The 24,757-nt window shown below is 45.2% G+C and overlaps 1 protein-coding gene across 6 annotated transcripts in view; it reads left to right on the top strand.

The window, feature by feature from the left end:
* Positions 1 to 12,623: 12,623 nt before the first annotated feature.
* SUSD4 (sushi domain containing 4) overlaps positions 12,624 to 24,757 on the top strand; it is a 133,748-nt gene continuing 121,614 nt past the window's right edge. Inside the window, exons 1-3 of one of the 6 annotated variants that reach the window (XM_061382298.1) lie at positions 12,796 to 12,951; positions 13,072 to 13,164; positions 13,564 to 13,743. In XM_061382298.1, coding sequence (XP_061238282.1) covers positions 13,599 to 13,743 — 145 coding nt within the window. In that variant the 5' untranslated portion in view covers positions 12,796 to 12,951; positions 13,072 to 13,164; positions 13,564 to 13,598. The other 5 variants (XM_061382301.1, XM_061382303.1, XM_061382297.1 and 2 more) reach the window with 5 other exon arrangements.

The raw sequence follows: 24,757 nt of genomic DNA, 5'->3' as shown, positions 1-24,757 counted from the left end.
GGCTTTAAGCCAACTTTTTCACTCTCCACTTTCACTTTCATCAAGAGGCTTTTTAGTTCCTCTTCACTTTCTACCATAAGAGTGGTGTCATCTGCATATCTGAGGTTATTGATATTTCTCCCAGCAATCTTGATTCCAGCTTGTGTTTCTTCCAGTCCTGTGTTTCTCATGATGTAGTCTGCATATAAGTTCAATAAACAGGGTGACGATATACAGCCTTGACGTACTCCTTTTCCTATTTGGAACCATTCTGTTGTTCCATGTCCAGTTCTAACTGTTGCTTCCTGACCTGCATACAAATTTTTCAAGAAGCAGATCAGGTGGTCTTGTATTCCCATCTCTTGAAGAATTTTCCAGTTTATTGTGATCCACACAGTCAAAGGCTTTGGCATAGTCAATAAAGCAGAAATAGATGTTTTTCTGGAACTCTCTTGCTTTTTCCATGATCCAGCAGATGTTGGCAATTTGATCTCTGGTTCCTCTGCCTTTTCTAAAACCAGCTTGAACATCAGGAAGTTCACGGTTCACGTATTGCTGAAGCCTGTTAGTAGAACCTAAAACAAAACCAAATGATACAAATGAACAAATTCATAGATACAGAGAGAACAGATCAGTGGTTACCAGAGGGGAAGGGGGTTGGCAAGTGGGCGAAGGGGTGAAGAGGGTCAATTTTATGGTGTCAAAGGTAGTGTATACAGATGTTGAACTATGATGTTGTACACTTGACACTAGATAATTAAAAAATATTGCCTAGAAATTAACATTTCTAAGAAGATAATATTTTGGGTCAAAAAGTTTTTTTCTCAATGGCTGGATGATAGGGTAAATTATTACATTTCAGAATTTAGCTTTGCAGTACAATTTCACAGGAATTCAGCTCTTTTACGCCCCACCCCTCCTTTTTCCTTACTACACAGGATGCCCCAAAGCAACAATATCTGAGAACACAGAATAGGCCATATTCTACATGTGCCTATGAGATATGGATGCATTAAAAATACCAGACCTACAAAACAGTGAAAAAAAATTTACACGAACACCCAGGGCAGTGAATGGAAAACTTATGTCAATGCAGTTCTAAGAATGAAAATTGTAGCTTATAAACTTCCTTTTAAAAAACAAACGAAGAAAATGGAACTATGAATGTTAAGTTCCCGTGGAAACAATCATTTACCCTCAATGCAAATATTCCATGTGTATGCGAGTAGATATGTGTAGAAACTAGGGCTGACCCATATTAAGTTGGAGCCTTGGAGTGTTGTTCTAAGTGCTTTATGTGTAACCTCTGCCACAAAAATGTGAAGTTTTGGGAGGCTGAGGGTGCCTTCCCTGCTGATAACATCAGCAAAGAAGTGAATGCACAAATATTACAATACATGCAGAGTCAACACTCACAGCAACCGTCCGTCACCAGACTTGTATTGTAGACCTATCTCCCCTCACTTAGACTTTTCAGAAAAACAAATTTCCTCTGAAGCAAAAAATGCAGGCTCAGTTTTAGTAAAACAGAGGAAGATAAAACAGAACTTACAAAGAAACCACACATTTTTTAAAGTTTCAACAAAGCATGCTTTAAAATATTTTTAATACAATATGTCGAGGATGAAGAAGAGACTCCAAATTGGGTAAGTTACTAAAGCACAACTATTTTTCCCAAATTTCCACTGGGAAAGCCTCTTGCTATGTTTAACTTTACAAACTATTTGTAATAAAATTTCAAAGATACATACATTATGGTGAGGTTATGTGTTCCTGTGTCACTGATGAGTGGTAAAGTAACTGCATTCCATTATCACACTGAAAATGAACTCCGTTTCAGTTCTCAGAGTACTTATTTTGAGTCCTTCTTCCTTCATAAGAACTGATTAATTGCCATCTCCTGCTTTTAACTGTATTAAGGTTACAAATGTGAAAAACATCAAAATTCTAAGATGAAGCAAATCTAGAATAATAATACTATTTATGTATTCACTTCCTTGCTGATGTTATCAGCAGGGAGGGCACCCTCAGTCCCCTAAAATTCCAGCTGCCACATCCAGCAGGCTGTTTCTCCTGTGGATATCATATGGTATTCTTTTCATTTAATGCCATCCCCACCAGGGCTGGAGTAAAAACTCGGCAATCACAGGTGGCTTTGTCTGTGTGCTCAGCAAACTTCTGTCTGCAGGAACCTTACAAAGGTGCCTTTGTCTGCCTGCCTGGTTCTCTGCGTGGCCCCAGTCCAGGGCAAAGTTATGAACCGTTCTCCCTTCTGCATGGAATGATTCTCCTTCTTCAAGTCTCAGTTCAAAGGAAGCCTTCCCTAACCACCCTGACCAGATGAAACCTCTACTACGCCCTCTCACAGCCCCTAGAGCACCAGACCCTCTTCTTGGTGGTATGTGTCCATTGCAGGGCTATGCTTGTCAGCTCTGTGATTAACAAATACCTCCACCAGAAAGTTCCATGAGAGAACAGGCTTGCCTGCTTTTGTCACTCTTCATTAATGTTTCTCCAGTGCCTGGCACGGTGCCTGGCAGGTGTGAGCACTTAACAGATATTTGTTGAATGAATGAAATAAATGGTTGACTGCATCGAAAGTTCAGTGTCTAACCACAGCTGAGCCCCCAAGGGTGAGTATCCATCTTTTTCTTTGTGTATATGCAACTCTTGCAGTGGAGATTTTCAATCTTCCTTACTTGGCTCAATGCCGAAATTTGGCCCACTCACCCTTTGTTCCTGTTCTCAGCCCTTACAGTTTAGACAATATCAAGTGTACTTCAACTTCTCCTTCCTCTGGACCTTCACCCATTTTCTTCTTCCATCTTTTTTTTGTTGTTATTAACAATATTGTGATGTGGACCACCTTTAAAGTCTTCACTGAATTCATTATAATGTTGCTTCTGTTCTACATCCTGGCTATTTTGGCCACAAGGCACCTGTGATCCCAGCTCCCTGACCAGGGAGCTGATTGAAATCAAATTCCCCACAGTGGAGGGCGAAGTCGCAACCACGGGACCACTCGGGAAGTTCCTCCTCTTCCTTTCTGACTCAGAGCAGAAACTGTCCCCGTGGCTTACCAGAGCCAACTCCCCATACTCTGATCCTGCCCGCCCATTCTCCCCGAGGTCACTGCTCCGTCTTGCATCCCCTATTTCGACTCTTCTCCCTTTCTCCAACTCCTTCCTCTCACCTTACAGCTGTGCTCAGGTAACTCCCATCTCCTAAAACATTGGCCCTTGGTGGTTTAGCTCTACAACATCACTATCCAGTTGACCTTTCTGCAGTGGGGGAAATGCTGTATATCTCTGCTCTCCCACATGGAGGATACTACCACATGTGGCTAGTCAGGCTTGAAATATGGCTAGTGTGACTGAGATGTGAAATTGTAATTTTATTTAGTTTTAATTAAATTTAACATTAAAATAGGTACATGTGGCTAGTAGACTCCATATTGGACCCTGTAGCTCTAAACTATAAGTTCCAAAATCATATTGTTTAGGTTAAAGTAAATTATAGATGTACAGCCTCTTACCAATATGGCCTTTGGAAAAGCTGCTTATTAATAAGGTCTTTAAGTACAAAACTTTTTCACCTAAAATTATGATAATGGTTGTTATGAATGATATTACACTTTAGCACTAAGGGTATATACTCTAAATGTATTTGTTGTGTCATCACCATCATCTTCGTTGTTATTCAGTCCTATTGAGATTGCTTTTTCAAGCTCCAGTTCAGATGCTTTAATGACCAACAAAATCAGTTTGGTGGATCTTGACTAGCAGATTTTTTAAAAAGAAATAGACTAGACAAAAATAAGACATGTAAGTGCCTTTCCCTGGTGGCTCAGATGGTAAAGAATCTGCTTGCAATACAGGAGACCTGAGTTCGATCCCTAGGTCGGGAAGATCCCCTGGAGAAGGCAATGGCTACCCACTCCAGTATTCTTGCCTGGAGAATTCCATGGACAGTCCATGGGGTCGCAAAAAGTCAGACACAATCGAGTGACTAACACTTTTCACTTTCATGCAGTAGCAGTAGATATTAATTCATGAAATATTTGATTGTTATAAAGTGCATTGTGTACCAGATGGTGAAGTAAAATGTATTTCTTAACGTAAGTTGCATAAAAAGAGTTGTGATTGTCTGGAAGTGCAGCTTCCAAGTTGAGATGGTCAAGACTGATCGCCCAGAAGCCTGATCCAGTGGTCTCTTCTCAACCTCATCTTGATTTCTTGGTCCTATTTGGCACCAAAGTCCACCTTCTGTTTGACTTTCTTTCCTCTGTTTACCTTTTCTCTTTCCCATCCAGTATTTCTTTGAAGGCAACTCACATCAAAATAACTCCAGGAGGGTAGGGACCTATGGTTGTTGGTCTCCAAGTTGCCTACCTCGTCCCTTTCCATGATTTTGTCTCTTGTCACCCTGTGAACTCTCCTCTCACGGTAAATAGGATTCACCTGTGTAAACAATAGGATTTTGCAGAAATGACAAATGTGACTTCTGAGACTGGCTTGTAAAAGATGTTGTGGTCTCCACCTTGGTCTCTTGGATCACCTGCTCTGGGGGAAGCCAGCTGCCACCTGATGAGGACACTCATCTTGGAAACAGATCCTCCAGTCCCAGGTATGTCTTCAAACACCTGAAATCTGGCTTACAACTTGACTACAACCTTGCGAAAGCCCTGGAGCCACCCATCTGAGTTGCTCACAGATTCTTGATTCCCAGAAACCAAGAGATCAAAAACGTTGCTGTGTTAAGATGTGGAATTTTTGAGTAATCTGTTATGCATCAATAGATAATGAAGGGGGGGGGTGTTTTGTTCTCTTTAGACTGCATGTCTCTACCCCAGACATACAGAGTTTGGTTTTCTGGGGAGGGACCTAGGAATCTGCATGAATGTCTCTGGGTGATTCTTTGACCCTCTATAGTTTGGGAACCATTGCTTTTTTTTTTCACTGACTGCTCTCCTTCTTTCTTCCCTCCCTCCATTCCTTCTATCTCCTACAGTACCGTTCCCAAAAGCTCTGTCCAGGGTGTCTTTTCTTTTTATTGTGCGCTCCCTGGGTTAGGTACATCTGTTCTGTGACTTGAACAAACAGCCTTGGACCCACTTCTTCCAGTCCAAGCCCTCTTCGAAACCCCTAAGCTGGGCTACTCTGGTGTCTCAGTGGTAAAGAATCCTCCTGCCAATGCAGGAGATGTGGATTTGGTCCCTGATCCGACAAGATCCCACATGCCACAGAACAGCTAACCCTGTGCACCACAGCTATTGAGCCCGTGCTCTGGAGCCCGGGAGCCGCAACTACTGAAGCTCAGATGCCCTAGAGCCCGTGCCCCACCACAAGAGAAGCCACAGCAATAAGCCCTCACACCACAGCTAGAGAGTAGCCCCCACTTGCCTCAACAAGGGAACAGCCTGTGCAGCAACAAAGACCCAGCACAGCCAAAAATAAACAACAAAAATAATCTTTACAAAAGCTCCTTAGCCCTATTTTCCAACTGCCTGCCTGATATCTCCATATGGATCACTATTTCTCTTCATCAAATCAAACTCAGTATGTCCAACATGGAACTCATTGCCATCTTCACAAAACCTTTGCATTTATGTTCCCTGTTTTTGATAGCAATTTATAGCTTAGTCTCCTAGGCTCTGAATTCTGATAGTATCCTGTGTCCTCTTTTTTCTTGCCCTCAACACATCCTGGTCCCTAAAATCTGACAGTCCTCTTCTTCAGAGCCTCCCATGCTGACTGCCACCACTCTGGTTCACACCTCATTACAGCGGCCCCGTTGTTTTCTCACTCTATTCTTTCTCCACAACTTCTTCCATTCCAAGCTTTGATCCTTTGATGACTCTCATTTTCTTCTGAATAAAGTTTAAACTCCTTGGAATGGCATGTAAAGTCCTTAACAGTGTGGCCCTAATGGGATGTTCTAGATCTCCTAATTTACCTCTAAACACACATACTCTCTAGGAACAAGGGATTATCCATAATTTCCCAAACACACCTCAAAGGGGTCTATATCTTTTCTTATATGATTATGACCCCTATAGAATTAAAAGTTTCCCTTGAGAATAAAAAAAACACATACTATAAATCACCTTGCAAAATGTACTTGTGATGTAGTCTGCAACGGTAGATGTGATATAGTCTGCAATGGTAGATATAGTCCACTCTTTTAAGCCAGTCCCCAAACCAGGTTAGGAGAAGGTAGGGGGAGAGTGTAGGTGCAAACCTCAGTGAGTTCTTTTGTTCCCTTTAGATAACAGACATGAAAAAGGAATTTTCAGCTTCCTGTGGGGCTTCACCAGCTTTAGCTACATTGGTTGTACTTCTGTGAAAATATGTGCTCACTGTTCATTTATTGAGCTGTACACATTATTAACCCTGTCCTAGGCATCGTGGTGGTGGATATCAAGATTAAGACTTGGTTCCTGCTCTTTGTCAACTCTGGTAGAGAGAGTAGCAGTTGCCAGAAAAAAGATACTAAAATATACTAAAGATACTAAAATCAGGGGGACTTCACTGGTAAAGAAAATCACCTCTAGGTTGGAAGAGTGGGGAGCAGGGATAAATAACTGCCTACCTCCCTCACCTTCAATGTAAACTCCAGGAGGGCAGGCATCTTTGTTTTGTTCAAGTCTGTATTTCCAGTAGCTAGAGCAGAAACCTACACAGAGTAGGACCTAAGATATATTTGTTGAATGAAGGGGTAACTGAATAAAAAAAATTTATGTAGAAAAAGTATAGGTTTAGATTTATAACTGTGAGCCCCTTAAAGGCTGAAATGATAATTTGCATTTTTTATGGATTTGCATTGTGTTGAGCATGTCTTAAGTGCTCAATAAGGGCTGGATGAATGTTGAATAAGTGATTCCATAGTGAGGCTTGTTTTCTCCCACCCCTTTCCTGGTGTCATGAAGTGTTAGCCTTCCTGAAGAAAATGTTCATGCTGACAGTGGTTTTGAAGGTAAGTGTCTTTAAGAAACCAAGATAAAAGACAAGGTTATAGAAGAGGAGGCAAGATAAAAAGGTCAGGAAAATACCATTCTTAATGTAATTAACTGCTGAAAGTGTTCCTGAAAGCATTGGTTTGCCTTTGCCTAATAGTCCACTACAATGGAAAATTTGACTATATGTGGTGACACTGTTAAACCATCTCATTAGCAACACTTGTTTGATTTAATCCAAGAACCAAATATTGCTATGTAGAGGTCAAAGCTTAAAGTTATTGAAGATTTATCCTACTCAGAATTAAATAAAAAAGCCAAAGGCCCAGATAATATTTCTGCTACTGTTCTTCCCCACCCCACCCCCTGCAAATGATCTACATTTTACTAACTAAAATTATATTCAAAGAATCAGATATTTATGCCTGACTCTTAAGTGGCAGTTATGTCTTTTCATATTGAAATTGCTTAAGGCTTGTTTTAATGAGAAGCCCACTGGGTCCAGAATTAATTGCTGAGGAAGAATCAAAAGCAAGAGAACATGATGGTCTTTGCCCTGAAGCAGCTTACCAGGAAAGCAGGTGAAACACTTATTAAGAAAACAAGGTGAGGGAAGAAATGTGTGAGTTCAGATTAGTTTACAGACTTTTGACAGAGCTTGCTAGTGGACTGTTGAAATCTTAACTTACCTTCTCAAGAAACATCTGTCCCTAGGACTACATTTCCCAGCTCCCTTTGCACTTTCGTGAAATCATGTGACTAGTTGGCCATGTGACCTCATTCTGGCCAATGGAATATTGGCAGGAAAGATGTGGACCACTTTCAGGCCTGAACCCTATGCCTTCCCCTCTTTCCCCTATGGGCTGATATAAACAAAACAAACAAAAAAAAAAAAAAAAATTTTTTTTTAAAAATTGTACTATCTTGGCCTGGTTTTGAAGCCCTGAATAGAGCTGATCTAGAATTGCCTTCTTAGGCAGCCAATTAACTCCATATTCCAAATCACTTCACTTGTTGGGCCCTGACACTCTGGGACCACCAAACATACACCCTTATTGCCCCAGAATCAGGTACCAGACAACCAGGGATGACCCTGATGCCCAGAGCCTTCCCACCCCACCAAATTATTCAAATCAGCCAATCTACAGGGAGTCCATAAAAACTAGCTAACTCACTTCCCACAGCATCCCCCACTCCTGCCCCCACAACTTACCATACATCAGTTGCCCCATAGAACCCAGTTTGTTGTTAACTCTGTCCCTGGATACAACCCCCTGTGTGGCCCTGCTTAACAACCTTCTCTCGTCAAGAGATCTAAGTAACAGAGAACTCTACCTTTTATATGGCCAAGTGACACTGTGCTGGGTCTCACCATTTTTAAATCATGAAACAGCTAAACTGGCAGTGATCAGAGTCTCTTGGAAACTATATTGAAGATGACAAAGTTACCTTCTGCCTGGTCCTGAGTGGTTTTCTGTAACTCTCCCATTTTTACCTCACTGTCAGCACCCTAAACTAGTCTATGAAGAGAAAGGAACTTCTATTATGTTGGAGCCATTCCTTTTTTTGGCTAATTGGTTGTGGCAGTTTATCCTACTATGATTATTATAGGAAAACAATCAATCCATTGCTAGGGATATAGTGTGGAATAAGGAATTGTCCAGAGAGATAGGGGAAGCCACTATCTTAATAATCTTTATGAGGAGAGGAGCTCGGAGTTGCTCTATTTAAAAATGTCAGACTAGTGTAGCAGTTAACCTTTACTGGACATCCTTTTACTCCTGTCTAAGAAAAAGCTTCAGTCAAAGGATGCCCTATGTAGACAAATCTCCATTATCTCTAGTTTCAAAACATACCATCAATGCATAGTATTCTCAAAGTTGACTTCATGTCCTTAAGCCCCAGGTTCATTCTACCTTCTCCCCTTCTGTGTTTTATCTTTTACCCTCCTATCTTTTCTTTTGCATTGCAAATTAATTTTTAATTACCTAAGCATTACACAATAGTCTTCTAACCAAAATTATATGCAAATAAATAATGAAAATATGAATTATAGAAACAAAATTATTCTTTGATCACTCCCCCAACAATTCCATTTGCTCTCACCACTGTCTTCTGTGCATCATTTCAGACATTTTCTCTTTTTATTTACATTCAGATCAGATCAGTCGCTCAGTCGTGTCCGACTCTTTGTGACCCCATGAATCGCAGCACACCAGGCCTCCCTGTCCATCACCATCTCCCGGAGTTCACTCAGACTCACGTCCATCGACTCAGTGATACCATCCAGCCATCTTATCCTCTGTCATCCCCTTCTCCTCCTGCCCCCAATCCCTCCCGGCATCAGGGTCTTTCCCAATGAATCAACTCTTCGCATAAGGTGGCCAAAGTACTGGAGTTTCAGCTTTAGCATCATTCCTTCCAAAGAAATCCCAGGGCTGATCTCCTTCAGAATGGACTGGTTGGATCTCCTTGCAGTCCAAGGGACTCTCAAGAGTCTTCTCCAACACCACAGTTCAAAAGCATCAATTCTTCGGCACTCAGCCTTCTTCACAGTCCAACTCTCACATCCATACATGACCACTGGAAAAACCATAGCCTTGACTAGACGAACCTTTGTTGGCCAAGTAATGTCTCTGCTTTTGAATATGCTATCTAGGTTGGTCATAACTTTTCTTCCAAGGAGTAAGCGTCTTTTAATTTCATGGGTGCAGTTGATAGAAAATCTATGGTACTGTTTTTCTATAAATTATCTTCTACTGTCCATTTTGTCCCACAATTTGCTTCTTTCACCCAAAATGCTTCATAGAGCTCTCCATGGTCCTATATGGAGATCTAGTTTAAATCTAATGGCTACATACTGTTCCTCAGTGTGACTGTACCACAATTTATTTATCCATTCCTTTATTCGAGGCGTTTCCAATTTTCCATCATTAATATCTGCATTAAACATCCTTGGAGATGCTTGCCTTAGTACTGACTATGTCCTGGGTGCTCTTCAGGTACTTTCTAGTTGTGATTCCATGTAAGTCTCTCAGCAGTTGTATGAGGTAAGTACTGACATCATCTTTGCTTAGTGGGTGAAGTGTTTGAGGTGAACTTGCTGAAGCTTCTTTAGGGAATAATAGTGAGTGGTGCATTTGCACAGCCATTTACCTCCTCTAAGCGTAGCATGTTTTAAGGGCATCCAGGCTTCATTTTAATCAGGTATGGTAAGACATGCAGACATGGAAATGACTGTCAGGAAAGAAGTTTTGTTTTTATTGCTCACAATTCCCTAGAAAGAGGGCCACTTGGGGAAGCACCAGGGCCAATCAGGAGGCAGAGGAAGTGAGGGGAACAGTGGGGAATGTGTGGTTTTCAAGAGAAGGAACAGGTGAGTGGGTAAACAAGTTTATAACAGGCTAGTTTTAATAATTTCAGTATGCTTTGAGCCATAGGGGCTGGTACCTGGCCCTGGAGTGATTATGGCTGGTGGATAGGGACTCTAAGTGTGAGAGCCCATAAAGGAGGGATGTGAGGGTTGGGCTCTAGTTTACTTTCTCCAGGAATTGGTAATACTTTGCAAAGTAGCTAAGTTTAATCCTAGAGAAGGGAAGATTCAAAGGGACATAAAGCCATCTCCAAATGGATAAAGCACTGTCTTAAGGAAGAGGAGCTCCATTTTGCCGTGTGGAACCAGGTGGGAGAGCTAGAACCAGTGTGTAAAAGTGTCAGGCAGGTTGGTTTCAGTTCAGTACAAACAGGGATTTTCTAAGAGAGCTGTTGGCAAATATAACAGGTTTCCTCAAGCATTCCATGAGGCTGGGGGACCACTTAGTAGAAATGTCAGGGAGAGGACTCAAGCATAGGTCCTGTGATTGTACCAGATACACTTGGATGTTTCTTTCAATCCTGATTTTCTGTGTACAAAACGATTGTACTTACCAGCTGGAGAACAGATCTCAATAGTGCTTGGACATATCTCTTATGATTGTAAAGACATGCCCTTGGTCAATGAATGTGTTTGAGCTTTGTTGATTTGATGGCTTATTAGAAAGCTTTAAAAAATTTACTGAGAAAAACAAATATTCAGACTCTAGAGGTCAGCCATAGGACCTTGGAAGCATTGGGTACACAACTAAGATTCTGGAGCCCCAAAGCACAAGCTTTAGCAGAAACCAACTTGTGCTCGTGAAAATCTTATTCTGTGCAAAGTGGCTATCTCAGTTTTACAAAGCAAAAAAAAAAAAAAAAAAAAAAAAACCCACACACAACAACACACACCAAACTTTGATTTATCTACTACTAAAAGTTAATCTATCCTGAAAGAATTTGTTAAAATGACTCCCAGTAAGAGTCGACAGAGTGAAAGCTGTAATTTCCCAACTATCAACAGTATGTGAGATTTGGGGAAAGCCGATAGAAGCAAAGGATGAAATTTGGTGGAGGCATAGAAGGGGACGACAGAGGATGAGATGGCTGGATGGCATCACTGACTCGATGGACGCGAGTCTGAGTGAACTCCGGGAGTTGGTGATGGACAGGGAGGCCTGGCGTGCTGCGATTCATGGGGTCGCAAAGAGTCGGACACGACTGAGCGACTGATCTGATCTGATTGATCCGAAACATGGTTTTCCTATCCACAAATTGCTACAGAATAATGGGGTGCCGCTGGTACTAAAGTGCTGCCTTCCGGCACCATCTCATTAGCTCACATCCCTTAACTACCGTGGCTGGAACGTCGGCCTTGGAGCCAGGCAGGCTGAGAAAGACCAGTCTCACGCAGGGACAGCGAGCGGTCAGAACCAGTGGGGAGTGAGTCGCCCCCAGCTGCGGGGTGGGCTCGGACACCGAAACCCGCATCGAGACAGCACAGACGAGGCGAACTCTCCCCACCGCGGGCTGGGAGGGCAAACATCCTCGACCCCCTTGAGTTCCGATCCACGGCCCCCGAAGCCTCCCATCTCCGCCCCCCCCCCTCCTCCGTACTCAATCTTCCGCGCGCCCGGCGGAGGTTCCGAGGGGCCAGCGAATCTCCAAGACAGGCTAAGAGTCCTCGTGCGCAAAGCCTGCGGCTCGCAAAAGGGCAAATAACAAGGGAACCAAAGAGGGAGAAGAGTGTCAACCGGGCTCCAAGCGGACACGCAGAGCCTTGGTGGGACGGGGTTGGGGGTGGTGGCGGGAGAGGTAGGGAGAGCTAAACGCTGGAAAAGAAGAGACTTTGGCAACCGGCCACCTCCCCTCCCTGCCCACGTGAACCGGGTCGGTGGTCAGGGTCCTGGGGTGGGGACCGGCCGGGCTGCTCACTCTTGTCCCACGGATCGGAGCCACCACCCCGGCAGTAGCCTAAAGCGGGGAGCTCTCCCGCGCCGTGCGGCGCGCTGGGGGCACGGGAGGACGCGCGGAGGCCGCGGCGGCCACCCGGGCTCGCGCGCAGCCCAGGCGGGGACCGCTGTGGTCCTGCGCCAGCGAAGGGGCGACCCGGCCTTAGGCGTGTGGGAACCGTTCGCCAGGCGCCTGGCGTCCCGACAGGTGCAGGCGCGCGGGCTTCCCATTGGTCGCGGCAGCGGCGACGGCGGGCCCCTTCCCCCTCCCCGCGCTCTCGAGGCCCCTTCCCCAGCCGCGGCGCCGGCTGGGTCTGCGAGGCGCGTGCCCGCGTGCGTGTCCCGGCTGCGCGCCTCCGCCCCGCCCCCGCCACCTCCCTCTTTCCGCGCCGCCGCCGCCGCGCGCTCGCGAGCTCAGGTAGCGGGCGCGCGGGCGCCTCCTCGGGGGCGCGCGGCCGGGCTGCCATCCTCCCGCCACCCCCCCTCCCCCCCGCCCCCAACCCCCGCACCCGTCCGCTCCGGGAGCCAAGGGAGGGAGAGCGCGGGCGGGGGGAGCTGGAGCCGGGCGCCGCCGCCGCCGCCGCCGCCGCCGAGGCTTCCGTCTCGCTCGCTCGCGCAGCGGCGGCAGCAGAGGTCGCGCACAGATGCGGGTTAGACTGGCGGGGGGAGGAGGCGGAGGAGGGAAGGAAGCTGCATGCATGAGACCCACAGGTAAGATCGAGAGCCCTGGAAGGGGCTTCCCATCCCGGGGAGGCGCGCGCAGGCCGTGGAGGGGGAGTTGGTGCCTGGTTCCGCTCCCCGAGGAAGGATTTTTTTTTTTTTTTCTGACAGCGCAGAGAAATCTCACTGGGGACTGGGCAATAGGACCCATCCGGATCCTGGGGAAAACCAGAGAAGTAGCTGGGGGGATCCGGTGGCCACATCGTGAGATCCCTAAGAGTGAAATGTATAGGCCCAGGGAAAAGTGTTTTTTCAGCCTCGAGAGGCTGAAAGGCTTTAGACTTTCCCGTCGCGGCTACAGCCGCTGAATCCCGGGGACCGGAGCTGAGCCAATGTGCGCTAACCCCTGCCCTCCCTCCCCTCCTCCATCCCTGCTGCACGCGCAGCATCCCGTGGCGGCTGTTACTCAGTGTACCCCGCGCTGGGTGTGTGTGTGGAGGAAATCTCGCCGTGGGAAAGGGGGCGGGGGCCCGCGCGGGGGAGGAACGGGGATGGAGCCGGGGAAACCCAGGCTCCGGGTCCCAGGGCGGAGAGGGGGCGGGGGGAGCGTGGCCCCCGAGCCCCGGCAGCCTGGGGTATTGTCGTGTTCGCTCCTGGTTGCAGACTCTTGCAAGCCGGATGCCCTCTGTGGATGAAAGATGTATCATGGAATGAACCCGAGCAATGGAGATGGATTTTTAGAGCAGCAGCAGCAGCAGCAGCCTCAGTCCCCCCAGAGACTCTTGGCCGTGATCCTGTGGTTTCAGCTGGCGCTGTGCTTCGGCCCTGCACAGCTCACGGGCGGTGAGTGACCCCGCGGTGGCCGGGAGGGCCTGGGATGGCAGGGTAGGGGAGCCTGGCTGGCAGGACAGCCCTGGCCCCTCCAGTCCCTGCCTCCCCCCAACCCCCCAGACTTCTGGGGTACCTGAAAACCTGAGGAGCCCCCGTGTCCCAGCCCTGAGACTACCCTTCTTCATTCAAAACCCCTGGAGTTCCCAGAAAATTCCTCTGTGGAGCCTGCACAGATTCACACACCCACATTCTGTCTGGAGCTTCCCACTAGCCACCCAGCCTGGCTTCTCCGAAGGAAAGACAATAAGCCTGGCCCATTATTTTCACTTTGGCCAAAGAGAAACTGAGAGAGAGAGAGAGAGAGAGAGAGAGAGAAAGTGGTGCGTTTGTGGTAAAGGAGTAAACTTTGTGGACTTTTGTGGCCTCAGGAGACAGAGGTCAGGTTTCGGCTTCTGGATTTAGGCGAGAGTTGCAAGAACCACCTTTGTGAATGTGACGGGTCTGGAAACGTGGCCAGACTGGCTGCAGGACAGGTTTATTTGAAAGTTAGCTTTCTCTCGCCTTGGGAGGTGCAGTGTTCGGGCATGCCCGTGCGCGCTGGGGGTGGGGAGGGGACGCAGAGGTCTTCCTTCAGATGTGTTTCTGGAGGATTGCTTGGCTCATTCAGCCCGGTTTACAGGGGAAGTAAAGCCGAGTGCTTTTCTGTGAAGTGGAAGTTAGCTGAAATCAGATTCAGAGCCTCAGTCCGCATAGGTGGTTAATCTCTAACATACTCGGCTCTGGGGGACAAGGCTCTCTTTTGGCTGTGGTAGAGGAAGACCGATGCCTTTCCTGTCTGAATTTCAGAGCCTTAGAGTCTTTCTGCCTCCACTGCTCATTGCTGTTCGTTCCAGATTCTCTGAGAGCTTGCTGATGTGGGCATGTTAAAAGGGCAGAATCGTGTGTCTGGAACTGACAAATGTTAATAAATAAATCATAATTGCTGGAAAAGCAGGTATTGAATGATGTAAGTAAACTATTTTAGTGTTTTAAAATACTGCTGTTTTAGAGAATTCAAAGGTGAAGGTGGAAATAAGGAGTGAAAAATTAGCAGAAGTTGGGGAGGGGAGTACCAAGTTGGGCTTTAATATGGAGTAATCGATAACTCAGGTGCTGCACTTAGAGGTCTGAAAGATGCCCGGAGTCTAAAGGAGCTTCTTGTGATGTGCCTGTCTATGGGAATTAGTGAGAAGATGCTGTATGAGGAGCTGGTCATGTTTGGGTTTTCCAACAAGAGGTAACTTTTTTGGTGGTCTTTTTTTTTTTTTTTTAAATAGAAATGTCTCTGAGGCAGGTGTCCTCTTCATAGAGGACAAAGTCAACAGGGATGCTAGGCCAGCACCAGTATGGCCTGCCTGGGCTCTGGTGACAGCCTCTCCTGCCGTGGGCTTTCGCTCCACTTGGAGGGTGAGTAGGACCAGGTGGGCAGTACAGCCTTGTCGTTTCCTTAAACCAGGGGCATCTGATTCTCCATTTTCTCCATCCCTTTCTCCGATCTAGACGACAGGTTAAGGAGGGTTCATCTACCTGTCTGTTGACTGTTGTTATTGGAAGTGTCTAAGTCCAAGCACAGCCTAGATTTGAAGGCTGGCCCTTGGTTCTGCCGTTTGTGTTTACAGAGCATCCCCCCTCAAGGATCTCAGATTCCGGACACAGCACAGCCTCCCCAGTCTCCCACATTAGTCACCCATGTGACTGTACAACACGTCTTTCACTCCTCTCTTCTGAGAGGTGAAGATGTCCGCAAAAAGATCCAGGGCCTCAAAGAAGGTGGGAGGAGGGTCGCCTGTCACCTCTCCCTTCTTAGTTCTCACATGCTGCAGAAAGGCTGACCATCAGCTTTGTGTCATTTGGAACTCCCCTCAGGCTGAGAGTGTGATTTCTGGAAGATGATTTATCATTTCAAAATTCTTCCATGAATAAACAATTTGGGTGGAGAAAGGTGGTGGATGATGTTTTGAGGAGTTCACTATACAGAGATTTGTTTCTTAGGAAAGAAATCTATGTGGAGGGTCCAGGAGGGTTTTATTAAATCAGGTTCATCTTAATTCCAGACCAGTGCTTCTAAAATTCTCATGTGCATACAAATCACTGGGGTGGGCCTGAGAATCTCCATTTCCAATAAGCTCACATGTGATGCAGTCACTACTGGTCCCAGGACTACACTTTGATCCATGGAATTCTCCAGGCTGGAATACTGGAGTGGGTAGCCTTTCCCTTCTCCAGGGGATCTTCCCAACCCAGGGATTGAACCCAGCTCTCCCACATTGCAGGTGGATTCTTTACCAGCTGAGCCACAAGGGAAGCCCACACTCTGGCAATGCTTTAAGCTAAAGTATTCATTAAGATAAGTTGGAGTAAGATAACTGGATTTTCTGCCACCTCTGTCCAATACCCAAATACAAATGACCTGTAAAAGTGGGAAAGTCTCACCCAGGTGTCTGATCTTTCAGTGGCACACAGAGCTGAAACTCTGTGCTAAAACTCAGTGCTGTTTTTTTTTTCCCCCAACCATAAAAAAGGTGCCTGTTTAATAGACACTGTTCTGAAATGTGGATTTTCATTTTTGATTGCTTTCAATGGAAAAGGAACATGACAATAGCAAGATATAATAGTCTCAGCTAGGCAAAAAAAAAAAAGAAAAAAAAGCTTGTGCCCTATACAAGAGTGACAAGAAAAAGCCTGAACTGGAACGGGAGAGATTGAGAAAATGATCATGTGAAGAAAGAAGGGAGGGAAAGAACTGCATGGAAAATGAAATGCTTTGTCCTAGAAAGCTGGAGGGTCAATTCAATTCTTGGAGCCCTAGGAGAGCTTTAATGAGCCTGAGTTGGCCTGAGGGGACCTTTGGATGGCTCTTTCCAGGCTGTCATTTGTATATTAAGGAAAAAGTGCCCGCATTTGGGATCACTAACATCATGTACTGAGAGCACTAATACCAGGTTCATGGTGAGACACAGGACCTCGCTGTGCCCGGAGTCTGCATGGAGCATGGCTTCTTTGGCTGCTTCTTTCTCAGTGTGTGTTCCCAGAGATGCTATTTGGGTATTTGATCACTGGCTGGAGTGGCCCACCCTGGCTTAGAGGAAGAGAGCTAAGAGTTTGCTTTGTATTTAGGTTCTTGAAGGCAAACTCATTAGCACATCCTTGTATTATCAAGAGGGCTTCCCTGGTGGCTCAGTGGTAAAGAATCCATCTGCCAGTGCAGGAGACACAGGTTCAATCCCTAGATCAGAAAGATCCCCTGGAGAAGAAAATGGCAACCCACTCCAGTATTCCTGCCTGGGCAATCCCAAGGTCTGAGGAGCCTGGTGGGCTACAGTCCATAGGGTTGCAAAAGAGTCAGACATGACTGAACAACTAAACAACAGCAACATATTATTAGGAACAGTGGCCAAGTTCTGCTGCTTGATAGCTTTGCAGCTTTGGGGCTTAGAAGCCTCAGTTTCCTCATCCATAAAATGAGGATGATGCTACCTAATTTCTGGAGTTGCTGTGATGGATGAGGGTCATGAATGCACTCAGTAAACATAGACAGTAGTGAGGAGGGGGACTGACCAATCTATAATCTTCCCCACTTGTTTTATTCATTCAGGAAACACTGAGCACTTGTCCCCACCCTGTGCCAAGCACCGCTGTATATAATGTTCTTTTTACCTTGAAGAACCGTTCCTTCCTCTCTATTTTTTGCCCAATGAGCACATTTCTCTTTAAGACCCAGCTTCAAATGCCATTATCTCTTTCACATTTCATTTCTCCCCTGAGCTGAGTGTAACCCTTTGCTATGGTGTTGTTTCATTCACAAGACTGTAAGCCCACTGAAGGCAAGCACTTTGACTCTATCTTAATTTTCATGTCCCGGGCACCCAGCGTGGCATCTCATACACAGAAGGTGCTCAGTAAGGCTGATGGACAGCAAGAAAAAAGATTCCAAATTACTGCTGCACAATTTAGAAAATAATTACCATGGACAGTTACAAAAGTGCAGGAGTGTCATGGCAGTTCAGGCCACAGCCATTTGGAGGTGGTCTAGGAGGTTGGTAGAGAACTCAGGAAAGTTTCCAGGCGAAAGATGGCACTGAGGATAGGATCTGAGGGAGGGAATGGTTAGAGCATCTCAAAAGAGGCATTTTGTGCAGGGCTAAGGAGTTGGTGCGGAGAAGGCAATGGCACCCCACTCCAGTACTCTTGCCTGGAAAATCCCATGGACGGAGGAGCCTGGAAGGCTGCAGTCCATGGAGTTGCGAAGAGTCAGACACGACTGAGCAACTTTACTTTCACTTTTCACTTTCATGCATTGGAGAAGCTAATGGCAACCCACTCCAGTGTTCTTGCCTGGAGAATCCCAGGGACGGGGGAGCCTGGTGGGCTGCCGTCTATGGGGTCTCACAGAGTCAGACACAACTGAAGCAACTTAGCAGCAGCAGCAAGGAGTTGGTGACGTGTTTGGACCGTTCAGGGAGAGAGAACAGTCTAGATCTTTTGGAACATGGTATGAAAAGGGCACGTGTCAGTTGTTCAGTCATGTCTGAGTCTTTGTGACCCCTTGGACTGTAGCCTGCCAGGCTCCTCTGTCCATGGAATTCTCCAGGCAAGAATACTGGAGTGGGTAGCTGTTCCATTCTCCAGGGGTTCGTCCTGACCCAGGGATAGAAACCAGCAGGTAAAGAGGAAACCAGCAGGTAAAGAGGGCGAATAGATTGGAAGCCTATCATAAGTGTCCTTGGAAGCCCAAGTGAGGATTCTGAGTGTCGCACAGCAGGCAGTGGGGGCTACTAAGGGTTTAGAGCGGGAACATAATATCATCTGAGCTGTGCTGTTCCTTTCTCTGCCTCCCAGTCTCTGACCCAGGGCACTCCCTGAGGGGCTGCCCTGCCTGCTCATCAGAGTTGTGTCACTAGTATCATTGGCTTAAGCTCCTTGAGGTCTTGTTTGGGCCACGTGGCTGTAGCATCGAGCTGTGTGCCAGGAGACAGGAACAAACGCTGTCTGCCTGGCTCACTGATTTGGAGGTGCTAGTTCTTTGGAGTTTGAGAAAGATTTCTTACACTGTGGACCATAAACTTTTCCTGCGATGTTATGTCTAAAAGCCACAATTTCACCCTGTACTTAATTCGGTCTGTAAACAAAAGTCCCAACGCCTCAAACTATAAAGCATGTTTCTTTAACAAAAGGCCACTCTAATATAAGCAGCATGGGAATGCTTTTGATTTATCCCTGAAGTGAAATCTGAAAGCTCTGGGAGACATGAGAGAAGGATTTCATTCCGCCAGTAGCAAATCTCTCATCTCAGAGGCCTGAAGTGGCGAGCTGGAGAGTGAATCAGTGGTTCTTTCATTCCTGAGAGTAACAAAGAATGTAGGTGAAGATCGCTCTCCAGGAAATATTGATTAGATATGTGAAGGAAAGCACCCACATGATTCTTTTCCTGGTGTCAGAAGCATATTTCAAAAGCTTCCAAAAGGCCACAGAGATTTGCCCTTAGCTGGGAAGCTCTGTATACCTCAAGAGCTCTGCGTTCTTTATAGAGGTGACAGATTGAGTCCGGTCTTGGCTGTTAAATAGCTCCGTGGCTTTGGGCAACTGGTGTAACTTCTCCTTCGCTCAGTTCCTTCCATATCACTCACATTCTTTAATTCTGTGATTATAAGAATTTGATGGGTTCTGTACTCTGGGTGAAACCAACTCTGTTTTTCCCCTCTATCCATTCATCTTTTGTGAGTGTCTTGCATGCCTGGGGGATGAGCAGATAAGGGAACGTAGTCCTTGCTCCCTAGGAAACGGACAAGTAAGGGCTGGTTTCTTCTCGAAAATTTGAAGGCAGAAGCTTGCATTAAACTATTTTTTCACATACTTTCTTTTTTAAATGGGCTTATTTCTGAGACTTTCTTTTATATATGTATGATTTCTGAGACTTTCTTTTGCATATATATGTTTATATAATATATATATATATAATTTTATTTATTTAGTTTTTGGCTGTGCTGGGTCTTTGCTGCTGTGAGGTCTTTTCTCTCGTTGCAGCGAACCCGGGTTTCCTCTAGTTGCGGTGCACAGGCTTCTCACTGCGGGAGCTTCTCTTCTTGTGCAGCAGGGGCTCTAGGGCACTTGGGCTTCAGGAGTTGTGGCACATGGGGTTAGCTGCACCCCAGCATGTGGGATCCTCCCGGACCAGGGACAGCGATCAGACCTGTGTCTTCTGCATTGACAGATGGGTTCTTTACCACTGAGCCACCAGGGAGGCCCTTCACATAGATTTTTAATTCAGTTTAAAATTTAGTGTTACTTATTGATACTGATGAAGAAGGTGATTTTTCCAGACTTCTTCTTTGATCCTTGTCTTATTTTGTAAGCTCATTTGGTGTTTGATAATTGAAGAACCACACATAGCAGCCGTATGTCTAAAGAGGTCAGTTGGGATCATTGCCTCTGAATTGAGGGAGAGAAAGGGGCAGAAAATAGGTTTTTCTAACTTGTTTATAAACACAGTCACGTTTCACCAAAACCAAATATAACACTGAGGACAGAAGCATCAGATGTATATTCTCATGTATCAGATACCTCATTTTGTCAACTTATGGGTCTATTTTCATAAGAACAAACTGTTTAACTGTTGCTAACCAGGAAAGATTGGAAAAAGATGGGACAGTTTTTAAAGTGGCCAGCATCTGAGTGACTGATTAAATTTGTTAATTGTTATAGTAGTAGTAATGGCAAACCTTTGGACAGTGCTTACTCTGTACGAATGCTGTTTTCCACATTACGTGTGTTAACTCATTTAATCCTCATGACAGCTCTATGCAGTAGGAACTGTTATTTCTCAGGGTCACCCTGTTAGAAAGTGAGGCATGGTGACCCAGATTATCCTTTAGGTGGTAAGCTTTCTCCATGGGCATGGAAATGCTAATCGCTAAATGCATGTTTTGCTTTTTATATTTCAACCCAAATATTTCCCTTTAAGCCACAGTTATTGAATATTTTGGAACTTTGGCCCATCCACTTTGATAGAACTCTTTTTTTTTATTGAAGTATAGTTGATTTACAGTGTTACATTAGTTTCAGTTATGTAACAGTGATTTCATAGTTCCTTAGCTTATACTTCATTTAAGGTTATTATAAAATATTGGCTGTATTCCCTGTGCTGTGCTTCACATCCTTGTATCTTATTTATTTTATACTTAGCAGTTTGTTCCTCTTAATCCCCTTCCCCTGTTGTGTCTTTCCCCACACTGGTAACCTCTAGTTTTTTCTCTGTATATGTGTCTGTTTCTGTTTTATTATGCTCATTTATTTTTTAAATTCCACATATAAATGAAAATGTAAAGATTTGTTTCTCTCTGACTTACATCACCAAGCACAGTGTCCCAAGGTTTACCTGTGTTGTTGCAAATGGCAACATTTCATTCTTTTTCATGACTAATAGTCCATTATATGTACTGTATGGTGTATAAACCATAGCTTCTTAAAATTTTTTTTTTAAATTAAAGGATAATTGCTTTACAATATTTTGTGGTTTTCTGTCACATATCAACAAAAATCAGCCATAGGTACACCCATGTCCCCTGCCATCTCCCTGCCCACCTCCCCCTTCTAGATTGTCACAGAACCCCTGTTTGAGTTCCCTGAGTCACACAGCAAATTCCCATTGGCTATCTACTTTACATATGATAATGTTAGTTTCCATGTTACTCTCTCCCTACCTCTCACCCTCTCTCTTCTCCCCTCCCCTGTGTCCATAGGTCTGTTCTCTATGTCTTTTTCTCCACTGCTGCCCTGAAAATAAATTCATCAGTACCATCTTTCTAGATTCACATATATGTGTCAGTATTCAATATTTATATTTCTCTTTCTGACCTACTTCACTCTGTATAATAGGCTCTAGGTTCATCTACCTCATTAGAACTGACTCAACTGCACTCCTTTTTATGGCTATGTAGTATTCCATTCGGAGAAGGCAGTGGCACCCCACTCCAGTACTCTTGCCTGGAAAATCCCATGGACGGAGGAGCCTGGTGGGCTGCGGTCCATGGGGTCGTGACTTCACTTTCACTTTCCACTTTCATGCATCAGAGAAGGAAATGGCAACCCACTCCAGTGTTCTTGCCTGGAGAAGCCCAGGGACAGGGGAGCCTGGTGGGCTGCCGTCTACGGGGTCGCACAGAGTCGGACACGACTGAAGCGACTTAGCAGCAGCAGCAGCAGCAGTATTCCATTGTATATATGTACCACAACTTCTTTATCCATTCATCTGTTGATGGACATTTAGGTTGCTTTCATGTTCCAGCTAGCCATATTCCAGTAAATAGTGCTCCAATGAACATTGGGGTACATGTGTCTTTTTCAGTTTGAGTTTCCTCAGGGTACATTCTTAGCAGTGGGATTGCTGGGTCATATGGTGGTTTTATTCCTAGCTTTTTAAGGAATCTCCGCACCGTCTTCTGTAGTAGCTATATCAATTTACATTCCCACCAGCAATGCAAGAGGGTTCCCTTTTTTCCACACCCTCTCTAGCATTTATTGTTTGTAGACTTTTTGATGATCGCCGTTTGACTGTACACCATATCTTCTTTATCCATTCATCTGCTGATGGACATTATGGTTGCTTTCATATCTTGGCTATTGTAAATAATGCTGCTATGGACATGAGGGTGCATATATCTTTTCAAATTAGTGTTTTCATTTTCTCTGGATATATGCCCAGGAGTGGAATACCTGGATCATGTGATAGTTCTGTTTTTAATTTTTTGAGGAACCTCAATGCTGTTTCTCACAGTGACTGCACCCATCAGGTTACCTTCCCACCACCAGTGTGCAAGGGTTCCCTTTTCTCTCCATCTTTAACCACTCTTATTATTTGTTATCTTTTTTAACAATAGCCATTCCAATAGGTATGATTTTGATTTGCATTTCTAGGGGCACTCTTTTTGTGTTGTGACTCAAAAGCAGGAAATATACAAGCAAATCAACAACAACAGAATCTCCCAACTCAGGACAAAGTGAGGGCCACGGTGCCAAAACCTTGACTCCAGATGGAGAAAAGGAAGAGGTTAGACACCCATGAACCCATCAGGATGTGTTTTATCTCCATTCCTGTCGCTGTGGCTGTCTGAGGAAGGCGGTGAGAATGAATGAGACATGCTCCGAGTCTTACCTGCCTGGAGGAGCAAAGGGTGTAAAAACAAATGGCTGGTTTCGGGGGCCTTCTACTGGTGGCTTTCAGACTTTCATCTTCCCCTCCTGTTTATCATTCCCAGTGAGACATTCTTTAGAGGGGTCCTTTTCCATGTCATGTGGTTAAGCACTGATAATAACTTTAGCTGATACATGTTTAGAATGTTACGGTTTGCATGGTGTCTTTACACGTGTCACCACCTTTAATTTTCTTAACACAGTGAGAGGACGAGATTTTTATTTTTTCTGTCCTCTTTTTTTCTTTTTTAATTTGAAGAAACATTCTCTAGGAGTTTGATCTCGTCAGATCAGATCAGATCAGTCGCTCAGTCGTGTCCGACTCTTTGTGACCCCATGAATCGCAGCACGCCAGGCCTCCCTGTCCATCACCAACTCCTGGAGTCCACCCAAACTCATGTGCATCGAATCATCCTACAAATAGACAAAAACCAATAAGCAGTCAGGCCTGTTGGTCAAGACTTTCCTCTTTGCCATTCCACATGCTAAGTCGCTTCAGTCATGTTCAATTTTTTACCACCCTATATGGACTGTAGCCTTCCAGGCTCCTCTGTCCGTGGGATTCTCCAGGCAAGGATACTGGAGTGGGTTGCCATGTCACCTCCAGGGGATCTTCCTGACCCAGGATTGAACTCGCATCTTATGTCTCCTGTATTGGCAGGCGGGTTCTTTACCACTGGTGCCACCTGGGAAATCTAGCCTTTAAACCTGTCTTTTCATTTATATGATGTAGATGGTAACCTAGTTCAGTTCAGTGCAGTTGCTCAGTTGTGTTTGACTCTTTGTGACCTCATGGACTGTGGCATGCCAGGCTTCCCTGTCCATCCCCAACTGCTGGAAATTGCTCAAACTATGTCCATTGAGTCGGTGATGCCATCTAGCCATCTTATCTTCTCCTCCTGCCTTCAATCTTTCCCAGCATCAGGGTCTTTTTCAATGAGTCAGTTCTTCGAATCAGGTGGCCAAAGTATTGGAGTTTCAGCTTTAGCATCTGTCCTTCCAATGAATATTCAAGACTGATTTCCTTTAGGATTGACTGGTTGGATCTCCTTACAGCCCAAGGGACTCTCAAGAGTCTTCTCCAATACCACAGTTCAAAAGCATCCATTCTTTGGCTCTCAGCTTTCTTTATGGTCCAACTCTCACATCCATACATGACTACTGGAAAAACCATAGCTTTGACTAGACGGACCTTTGTTGGCAAAGGAATGTCTCTGCTTTTTTATATCCTGTCTAGGTTGGTCATAGCTTTTCTTCCAAGGAGCAAGTGTCTTTTAATTTCACGGCTGCAGTAACCATCTGCAGTGATTTTGGAGCCCAAGAAAATAAAGTCTGTCTCTGTTTCCATTGTTTTCCTATCTATCTGCCACGAAGTGATGGGACCAGATGCCATGATCTTAGTTTTTTTGAATGTTGAGTTTTAAGCCAGCTTTTCACTGTCCTCTTTCACTTTCATTAAGAGGCTGTTTAGTTCTTCTTCGCTTTCTGCCTTAAGCATGGTGTCATCTGCATATCTGAGGTTATTGATGTTTCTCCCAGCAATCTTGATTCCAGCTTGTGCTGCATCCAGCCCAGCATTTCTCATGAGGTACTCTGCATATAAATTAAATAAGCAGGGTGACACTATACAGCCTTGACATACTCCTTTACCATTTTAGAACCAGTCCGTTGTCCCATGTCCGGTTCTAACTGTTGCTTCTTGACCTGCATATAGATTTCACAGGAGGCAGGTAAGGTGGTCTGGCATTCCCATCTCTTGAAGAATTTTCCACAGTTTGTTGTGATCCACACAGTCAAA

Source organism: Bos javanicus, chromosome 16, assembly GCF_032452875.1.
Source record: "Bos javanicus breed banteng chromosome 16, ARS-OSU_banteng_1.0, whole genome shotgun sequence".
In the NCBI taxonomy this organism is placed as follows: domain Eukaryota; kingdom Metazoa; phylum Chordata; class Mammalia; order Artiodactyla; family Bovidae; genus Bos; species Bos javanicus.
This window is presented reverse-complemented; position numbering and strand designations above follow the sequence as displayed.